Genomic DNA, 11209 nt, shown 5'->3' with positions numbered 1-11209 from the left:
CCAGTTTTTATATTGAAATTTAAAAGTACATTGACCCAGAAGTATTTAACAGACGTTTAAGGTAATAAGTAGATATAAGAAGATGTGGTATGAGTGCCAATGAGACAACTCTCCATCCAAGTCACAATTTGTAATAGTAAACCATTATAGGTCAAAGTACGGCCTTCAATACGTAGCCTTGGCTCACAACGAACAGCAATCTATAAAGGGCCCTAAAAATGACTAGTGTAAAACCATTCAAACAGAAAAACCAACGGTCTAATCTATATAAATAACGAGAAACGAGAAACACTTATGAACCACACCAACAAACGACAACCACTGAACATCAGGTTCCTGACTTAGGACAGGTGCATACAAATGCAGCGGGTTTAAACGTTTTAATAGGCGCCAACCATCACCCTACCTGAAACAATAGTGTAACATCACAACATAGAAAGACACACTATAAAATATCAATTGAAATGGCTTAACTCAATCAAAAGACATATTAACAAAAACAAATGAACATAAACTGAACGAATAAATTTGATCTATGACACAATGTAAATACAAAATTAATAAAGCAAGGGGGTTAGATTTAAAACTATTTCAGAACGACAACCATAACCTTGGACAAAATGCCACCAAATGAAATAACGTACACAGGTAAATAAAATAATTTTGTAGATATCAAAAAATGCCTTCTCTAAAAGTAAGACGCATAAGAACCATGGCAATAGAGGTATTTAGAACAGTGAATAAGGAAAATCCAAAATACCTACATAATATTATAAATATTAAAGAAACAAAATACTCTTTCATGTATCAAAATTTAATATTTATTTGTATGCTTTAAATTACAGCTTTGAAACATAGTAGTGCTACTTATTACACTTCCACTCTTTTTTTGCGTTTTATTTGCTGAGTGTTTTTGTAATTTGTGACTGCTGTGCTTTAGTGTTTTATGTTGCTGCTTTAATGCTACTTGTAGCTTTTAGCTTAGTGCGTATTATTCAACATTATTCAGCCTTGCCTAACTTTGCATGGAATATATGTTTTATGTCTATTATGCTTTTACAGCAGTATTATGTGTGTTTATTTTGTATATTCATGTATTTGTCGGTTATAAAAGCTCAAAGAGCTTATGTTATTGTTTTATGACAAGCCGACTTTAAATAAAACATTTGATTGATCGATTGTCGAACAGTTAGACACCCAGCTACCTTATTTAAACATTTACATTTTGCTATTAAAATTACATACCGACGAGACATATCTCTGTGTCAACAGTTCATTTAACTATATCTATATAATAATCTGATTAAATGATGCATTTTTTACAAAATATGATTATTTTTATTTGAAGTAATTGACCAAGGTCAAAGGAAGCACCGTTACATTAGCATAATTTGAAAATCAAACCGCCTGAATTCATTAGTATGAATGGCACACTTCAAATGCGTATACAATGTTCTCAAATTTCAATTGTATTTTTGTGTTGACAAAATACTAGTTAAAATTCCTTGGTTGTCATATGAAATATCCCGATATAGTCGACCTCGGTTTTGAAATGTTGGTTAATAGATAGTCAGTTGTCAGTTATTCTTCACTGGGAGGCACGTTTGATAAGAGAGATAAATTCATAAAAAATAAACTGCTCAGTAAACAGTGTTTACTAAAAAGATACGTATGGGTGATTCTCAGTAAATTAATTGCATTGATTACTATTCCTGAACATCCCAGAATCGATCCATCAGTGTTAAAGCATTGTGTATCGATTGATCGAAACAAGGCCACATCTATATGTGTTAGACATTGCTATATAGGAATACGAAGGATACAACTTAAGATGGAGATTTCACAATTTGCATTTTGTATTATTTTCCTAGCAAATATTGTTGAAGGTAAGTTGAATATATGTATTTTATTTGTTGACGTGGGTTTTGAAAACTTATGAATCGCTATTATAATTTGTTTTCTACGGGTATGTCATATAAGTCTTGTTGGCAATGGATGCGACTTGTTTATTGGTATTTAGAGGTTATTCTAGGACAGTGCATCATCATGTCAGACTTGTTAGCTTTGGAAACCACTTGTGTATTGATATTTAGGCCTAGAAGTTATTCTAAGACAACATCTCATTTCAGAATTATTAGTTTTGGAAGCCACTTGTGTATTGTTATTAAGGCCAAGAAGTTCTTCTTCTTTAAGTTTCTAGCGATCCTTCAATTATTGAAGATTATTCGCCGGGCGTCGACTATAAAATTTTATAATTTACATCGTTGCAAGAAAAATAAAAAGAAACAAAATCAAAAAATCAAAATAATGTATGTGCATTTGAAAATTTTTTCATTTAGATAAAACTATATACATTTGATAACAATAGTTAGGGATAGAAAATGGGGATGAGAACAGATTCTGAGCTCATACTCTTGAATCCCTGTACTGTACTGCATGATACTATTTGTTGTGGCAGAAGATTCCAATCTATAACTGTTCGTGGATAAAATGAATATTTATAACTGTCTTTAGATGTTTGTATTTGCCTAAATGAGTGTGGTTTGCTATGTCTAGTTCTATTGTCTAGTGGGATCAAAGGGTTATATGTAGGGACTGCAACAATTTCATGTATAATTTTGTAGAAGAAGACAAGTCTGTATCGTAAACGCCTAATTTCAAGTGGGTACCAATTTAAGTCTGTCATCATTTCAGTAACTGAGCTGGTGTTATGGAAGCGGTTGCATGAGAAGCGCGCTGCTCTTCTCTGAACTTTTTCAATGTGTGAAATTTGCTGTTTTTGATGTGGATCCCAAATAGTTGAGCAGTACTCTAGTTTTGGTCGGACAAGAGCTTTAAATGCATGTGCTTTAACTTTAGGTGAGGCTATTTTAAGGTTTCTACAAATAAATCCAAGAGACTGATTTGCTTTTGATGTCATGTTGTCGATATGTTTGTCCCATTTTAAATTTGATTGAAGAGTTAGGCCTAAATATTTTGTAGAGTCAACTTTTTCTAGAGAGTGATTGTGTAATTTATAAGTGAAGTCTAAAGGTTTGCGTTTTTGAGTTACACTGAGAATGTTGCACTTATCAGGGTGAAAATGCATGAGCCAGTCCTGCTCCCATCTGCCGGCCGCTTCCAAGTCAGACTGTAATTTATATGTGTCATCTGGTTTTTTAATTTCCCTATAAATAATACGGTCATCTGCGAACAATCTTAATGTACTATGTTCAATATATTCTGCCAAATCATTTATAAATATTAAGAATAAAATTGGACCAAGCACTGTGCCTTGAGGTACCCCAGATGTTACAGGAATTTTATTTGATGTTTCACCTTCAATGACTACTGTTTGTGTTCTGTTTGTTAAAAAATCTTGAATCCAATGTAATGCATTGCAATTTATACCGTAGAAACCGATTTTATACATGAGATGGTGGTGTGAAACTTTATCAAATGCTTTTGCAAAATCCATTATTATGATGTCTGTTTTAATGTTTTTATTATTTGAATTTGCAAGATCTTGAATAAATGATATTAGCTGAGTTTCACAGGAGCGAGATGATCGAAAACCATGTTGTAAGTCATATAGTATTTTATTTTTTTCCAGATGTTTCATTATATTACTAGCTACAACATGTTCTAATAGTTTGCAGCAGATGCAAGTCAATGATATGGGGCGATAGTTTATAGGGTCGTGTTTGTCGCCTTTTTTGAATGCTGGACATACACTTGCGTGACGCCAGTCATCTGGGATCTTTCCAGAGTTCAGTGATGTTTGGAATATGATTGACAAGATGGGAGTGATAGATGTCTTACACTCTTTTAAAATTTTTCCATGGATGAGATCAGGCCCAGCTGCTTTTTTGATATTGATGTTATTTAGAAGTTTTTCTATGCCTGTTTTTGTATTTTAATATCAGGCATCTGTGGATGTTTACTGACGCCCTTATCTGGTATTGGATCATCTGTTACAGTTGTGAATGATTTTTTGAACTGTTCATTTAAAATAAAGTTATTCTGAGACAACATCTCATTTCAGACTTGTTAGTTTTGGAAGCCACTTGTGTATTGGTATTTAGGCCTAGAAGTTATTCTAAGACAACATCTCATTTCAGACTTGTTAGTTTTAGAAGCCACTTGTGTATTGGTATTTATGCCTAGAAGTTATTTTAAGACAACATCTCATTTCAGACTTGTTAGTTTTGGAAGCCACTTGTGTATTGGTATTTAGGCCTAGAAGTTATTCTAAGACAACATCTCATTTCAGACTTGTTAGTTTTGGAAGCCACTTGTGTATTGATATTTAGGTCTAGAAGTTATTTTAAGACAACATCTCATTTTAGACTTGTTAGCTTTGGAAGCGACTTGTGTATTAGTATTTAGTCGAAGAAATTTATTCTAAGACAACATATCATTTCAGACTTGTTAGCTTTGAAAGCCACTTGTGTATTGATATTTAGGCCTAGAAGTTATTCTAAGACAACATCTCATTTCAGACTTGCTAGTTTTGGAAGCCACTTGTGTATTGGTATTTAGGCCTAGAAGTTATTCTAAGACAACATCTCATTTCAGACTTGTTAGTTTTGGAAGCCACTTGTGTATTGATATTTAGGCCTAGAAGTTATTTTAAGACAACATCTCATTTTAGACTTGTTAGCTTTGGAAGCGACTTGTGTATTAGTATTTAGGCCTAGAAGTTATTCTAAGACAACATCTCATTTCAGACTTGTTAGTTTTGGAAGCCACTTGTGTATTGATATTTAGGTCTAGAAGTTATTTTAAGACAACATCTCATTTTAGACTTGTTAGCTTTGGAAGCGACTTGTGTATTAGTATTTAGTCGAAGAAATTTATTCTAAGACAACATATCATTTCAGACTTGTTAGCTTTGAAAGCCACTTGTGTATTGATATTTAGGCCTAGAAGTTATTCTAAGACAACATCTCATTTCAGACTTGCTAGTTTTGGAAGCCACTTGTGTATTGGTATTTAGGCCTAGAAGTTATTCTAAGACAACATCTCATTTCAGACTTGTTAGTTTTGGAAGCCACTTGTGTATTGATATTTAGGCCTAGAAGTTATTTTAAGACAACATCTCATTTTAGACTTGTTAGCTTTGGAAGCGACTTGTGTATTAGTATTTAGTCGAAGAAATTTATTCTAAGACAACATATCATTTCAGACTTGTTAGCTTTGAAAGCCACTTGTGTATTGATATTTAGGCCTAGAAGTTATTCTAAGACAACATCTCATTTCAGACTTGTTAGTTTTGGAAGCCACTTGTGTATTGGTGTTTAGGCCTAGAAGTTATTCTAAGACAACATCTCATTTCAGACTTGTTAGTTTTGGAAGCCACTTGTGTATTGATATTTAGGCCTAGAAGTTATTTTAAGACAACATCTCATTTTAGACTTGTTAGCTTTGGAAGCGACTTGTGTATTAGTATTTAGTAGAAGAAATTTATTCTAAGACAGCATCTCATTTCAGACTTGTTAGCTTTGTAAGCCACTTGTGTATTGGTATTTAGGCCTAGAAGCTATTGTAAGACAATATATTATTTCAGACTCGATTCGATAATTGACATTCTGTATATTCTTGTCCCAAGCCAGGAGGCTGTAATTCGGTGGTTGTCGTTTGTTGTTGTATATCATATTTGTTTTTCGTTAATTGTTTTGTACATAAATCAGGCCGTTAGTTTTCTCGGTTGAAACGTTTTACATTTGTCATTTCGGGGCCTTTTATAGCTGAGTCACTATGCGGTATGTGTTTTGCTCATTGTTGAAGGCCGTACGGTGACCTATAGTTAACTTCTATGTCGTTTATTCTCTGGTGGTTGGTTATCTCATTGCAATCATACCACATCTTCTTATTTTTATATTGTAGGGAAAATGCTGAAGTGTTACACCTGTGACTCACGACAAGATGGTCAATGTGGAGAAACATTTGGATATACTAAAGTTCAAGCTGAAAACAAACAGCTGATAACAACATGCAAGGAAGGTCAGGTCTGCAGGAAAACGACAGTGGAGGACTTTGCAGGTACTAATAACGTCCGCTGAAAGATCGAATAACGTATAAAACAATTAATTAATAGACGCTGGTTGAGATCTGATATATGTATACTGGCGCAAACGCACCGGTGATCTTTTGTATGTGCTAACCTCGATCCACAGTGATGCAGGTTTGAAATCAACTTTTTGCAACCAAATGCATGTAACATTTAGAAGTTAAGGCAGAAATTGGTCGACTAGAAGACAAATAATTTATTCTTGAAGGGTAGTGCGAAATGTTTCATTTTAAAAATTAACTCCACTGATTGCTTTTTTTTAGGACAATCCATACGACAATGACCTATACTCGTTATGTCCTACAATGCATGTAATATTTCCCGTTGAACGTTAAGCATTTGTCAATCAATCAAACCAGATGATAAAAATAGCATCACATGCATGTAATGTTTTATAAACGTATGAGAAATGAGACACAAACATGTATATATTCAATCACTTAAACTGGCTGCATGCATACCACGTGGTACATATACAATAACCAGATTCATTTAATGTCAACTTTACACGAGAGAGTTGGAACCTTTATTTGCTTCTTAATAATTTCTAAATTTGTCTACGAAAACAAATTATATTAAAGTTCAACATTGTGGTCCTAAAAGAATCAGCTGGAAAATAACAGCATTAAAGAAATATTGAATATATTAGATTAGCTAATGTACCATTACATGCACATTCCTGAGTACTAGGTGATATATCCTAGCACAGCAACACTGAAAGGATTGCTTTCATTGTGTAATATAAAGGTACTAAAAATGTATATTTATTCGTGTCAAATTTAAAGTTTTATAACGTATAGTAATCATTTATATATTTTATTTTAGAGTTGTTTTATTTCTTTCTACTGTGATCTCCGGATATAAATAAGACTGTATTTTGTATATGTTTACCTCTTTTTTTCACATGTAAATGTGACAGAGCTTTTTTAAATAAAGCTTTATATTATATCGTATATGTAACAGGAATCTTCTAAATTTAGGCATTTTGTAAAGTTCAGGCATTTTAATAAATGCCTAGAAAATAGAATTTTTAAGGCACTGTTCAAAATGCCGGAAATTGTTTTATAGAATGAAATGTTCATAAAACTGAGCCATTGTAGTATCGAATAACAGTCCAGTTTTACCTATGATAATTGCTGAATTTTAACGCTTGCATTTAAATATAGTTTTGATAATTAAAAAAAAATATACTAAATTGGCGTTAAACCTGGTTTTAGCACTACAATCACAGTTGGTGAAACGCAGACCATGACACACTCAGATCTGTCAATGCTGTTTCTCATAAAATATTTAACGTTCGAAAAACATGGGGTTTCGCAAAACGCACACACATGAATATCATCTTTTTCATATGTTCCCAAAAGATTCAAAGTAACATTAGCACGATTAGGTTGACTTACATCTTTAGGCTTATATCAGAGCATTCAACAGACTGACGCAGATCTTCGTATAGCGGGTGATGCATATGGAGTTCATACAACTCCATCAGGCTTTGTTTCTTAGTTACCTTGATTTGTCTCTTCTTGGTCGATTCTCGAGATTTTAACATCGGTAAACTACTGTCAGACTGTAAAGACACAAGAATTGCCATTTGACAGTTAAGATGAAGATATTCATATCTTTCCATCAAAACCAAACACGGCCTTGTGTGGTGACTGGGACATGCTATAGAGGAGAATCCGTTTGGCTGTGCAGGATGTATAATTTCGCATTCTTTCTAAATGGGTGCATCAAATCAGATGCCTTGTGTAAGGAGAATGCCACACTTTCGGCACGTTAAGAACTCCTTTAGTGTTCCTTAAGTGGCCTGTTGGAAGGCAACATTTCTGTTCCTATCCAACATAACTTCATTTTAAGCGGCAGTCGAAATCCCTGTCCTTTATCCGAGTCAATCCATTCTTATGCCTATTTGATTTATTATCAATTTGTTCTCGTCCTAAATATGCATGAAATATGTGCTACTGAACGCAAATAAACAACAATCAGTCAATCAAAATGAGATGTATATGGATCTCACATGAAATGGTATTTTGCATGAATTTAATTTAATTTGAAAATTGATGTGAATTTCATGTGAAAAAAAAATCATGTGATTTTCATGTTAGTTTCAAATGAGATTCACGATGGAAACTCACGTGAAATGAGTTCATGTGAGTTTCTCGTATAAGCTCGTTTGAGGTGAAATTCAGTAGAATTAGAATTTCACGTGAGATTCACACGAATCTCAATTAACGTGAAATTCACGTTAGTGAAATTTCTCTGTGTATATACGGCATTCAAAGGAATACCCCAAAATAAATAAGTGACAATGATGCTTAATGATCGTATTTAAAGATGTTATAAATCCATGGAGACAATATTCAAAATAAGAGATATCATACACACACCTCAAATGCAATTGTTCCCAATGGAGACAAAATAAAAAAAGTAAACTTTGTTTTAGGAACTTTCGTGGTACGGGAGTGTGTGGAATCAGTGATAACAGGTTGCAGAGAGATGCGTCGTGACGGACAGGTCTGTGATTGTATCGATAAGTTGTGTAACAGTACAGACATACCCAGAATATATTTTGGATTACTTATCGCCGTGATGGCAGTGCAGAGATTACTACTGTCATAGACCAGATACAGAGAAAGGCGAACAACGAACACCAGCGGGATGCAATTACTTTTTATCAAACACTCTCACTCTGAACAATAATCGACAATTTTACTCTTTTATGTAGATTTGCATAGATCTGCTATCGCCATATATGTACAGTAGTTCTCGCTGATCTTCATATGAATTATATTTACGTGAAGCGAACCTATATAAACAATATCGTATTGAATTGCAGGAAAATACAATTGATCTATAAAATAAAAGTACAGCTTTACCCCTTTCCAGCAACTTAATCGACAAATATCTCATAACTAAATAAACAAATAAACAAAGAAGACGTATTTGTACATAAATAACTCGGGGCTAATATATATATTTTTATAATGAATGGTTATTTAAGCTTCAAGGTTGTCACGTTTGAATATATCAACCGCTTTCTGAATTCGGTTGATTATACGTGTTTTTTGTAAATAATGAGAGTTATCCTGAAATAAATCTTCTATACATCTTTGCAGCGACATATATTCATACATGCCTTTATACACAAGGCTTGGTGTACAACTTGTCAAATTTACACACCCCCCTTTCCTCCCCTCTCCAAAAAAACTTCGATTACTTACACTTATCTGGGACTGTTATACCAACAGTATAATAGTCCCAGCACTTTTTCCTCATTTCTAGTTTTTTGCTCGTTGATTTCTCTTTGTAAGTTTTAGTGTTTTTGTCTGGTTCAATTTTAGCTAAAATTAAATTTTAGGAGCTGTTCTGATCTACAGAACCAAGTGATAACTTTGATATATGTATGCAAGTATATATCTCGAGTACTAAGTAAAGTTAGTACTATTTTTAGGCAACACGAGCTACTCAATAATTACTAACGTTGACCTATAGTTACTATATGTGGAGCAGGACATGCTTACCCTTCCGGAGCACCTGAGATCACCCCAGTGTTTGGTGGGGTTCGTGTTGTTCAGTCTAGTTTTCTCTGTTGTGTTTTGTGTACTATTGTTTGTCTGTTGGTCTTTTTCTTCTATAGTCATGGCGTTGTCAGTTTTTTTTCGACCTATGAGTTTGAATGTTCCTTTGGTATCTTTCGCCTCTCTTTTACTAACCTCTACCTCATTTGGTCTCTGGTGGAAACTTGTCTCATATGCAACCATATTCCTATTTTTATAAATAAATAGTTACTGTTATGCGTTTGGTTTTGAAGACAGATTCAAGTCGAACATCCTGTTTACAAACAAACTCAATGCATATTTTACATTTATATCTAAGTCATTACTGCTCAGTAACAATTTGAAATTTAAAAAGAGGGTATAACATGCAGGAATATTTATTTTTTTAACAAATCTTCTCTGTACACATGCAATGATAACAAATGAATTCATTTTCTCCCTGAATTGAATAATTAACAAATCCTACCCTCTGCAGGTAATTTCAGATACGACCTCTTTAGATACTAAATTACTATATAAAAATAAGATGTGGTATGACTACCAATGAGACAACTTTCCACAAGAGACCAAATGACACAGAAAACAGCTTATATGTATATAATTTTGTATAATGATGTTATACTATGCTACAATCTGTAAACAAGTCTATACTCTGAGAAAAGTTGTTTAATTAAGTAGGTTTAATTAAACGATGTAATTTTGTTACAGGTATTTACTTGTGTTATTCAGTACAAGTTTTACTTTTATTTCTAGCAGATTTAAACTATCCTCACTGGTTATTTAGTTTTGATATTCAATGTTGTGTCCTTGTTCTGAGTTTTTCACAGGTTGAAGTTCAAAGTGACATTTAACATTATGTTGTGGTAGAATATATATATATATATACTAGTATCTAGTTTTATACACATTTTGATAGTTTTGTAACCACTTTATGTAATGTATTGAAATAATAGTCTTGTTTCACAATATTTCTTATTTATTCTATACTGCAGTTTTTCTAACGAATTTCTATAAAAATAAGGAGATTTGGTATGATTGCCAATGAGACAACTATCCACCAGAGTTCAAATGAAGTGGATGTAAGCAATTAAGACTTCAAAAATGTGAAAGAATTCAAACGAGAAAACCAACGGCCTAATTTATAACAAAATTTACGAAACCTGACTTGGGACAGGCACATAAAGAATGTGTCGGGGTTAAATATGCCTGTAAGCGCTCAACCATTCCCCTAACCTGGGACAGTGGTGTAACAGCATAACATAAGTACAACTTTACAACTGCAAAAATCAGTAGCAATTGCCTGAACTCAAAAGATCGGTACGAAGCACAAAAACAAACATAAAAACAATAGAAACAAAGCACCGAAATAAGAGCACGCCCAGTTACTGAAAGCTAGTTCAAAGCCAATAACAACTTATAAATAAATCATGTTCTCCCAGACTTAAGTATCAATCAGCAACCATCCAGCAGATTTATAGTGTAAAGACGTCATAAACAATCTGAGAAACGTATGACCTTGTGCAATGTTCTTTTCACAAACATGCTAATTGATTTTAATAAAAAGGTGACTTCCTATATTTATCTTACGCTGACCAGAGAA

At 33.3% G+C, this 11209-nt stretch overlaps 1 protein-coding gene across 1 annotated transcript; it reads left to right on the top strand.

Annotated features, from left to right (window-relative positions):
* The first annotated feature begins 1570 nt into the window (after positions 1–1570).
* Positions 1571–10575, top strand: LOC127701583 (uncharacterized). Its single transcript, XM_052205549.1, has 3 exons — positions 1571–1886; positions 5869–6024; positions 8496–10575. The coding sequence occupies exons 1-3, from the start codon at positions 1832–1834 to the stop codon at positions 8669–8671; spliced, it is 387 nt and encodes a 128-aa protein (XP_052061509.1). The 5' UTR covers positions 1571–1831; the 3' UTR covers positions 8672–10575.
* The last annotated feature ends 634 nt before the right edge of the window (positions 10576–11209 follow it).

Source organism: Mytilus californianus, unplaced genomic scaffold, assembly GCF_021869535.1.
Source record: "Mytilus californianus isolate M0D057914Y unplaced genomic scaffold, xbMytCali1.0.p SCAF_5, whole genome shotgun sequence".
In the NCBI taxonomy this organism is placed as follows: domain Eukaryota; kingdom Metazoa; phylum Mollusca; class Bivalvia; order Mytilida; family Mytilidae; genus Mytilus; species Mytilus californianus.
The sequence above is the reverse complement of the archived record's forward strand: the minus strand, read 5'-3'. Positions and strand labels throughout refer to the sequence as shown.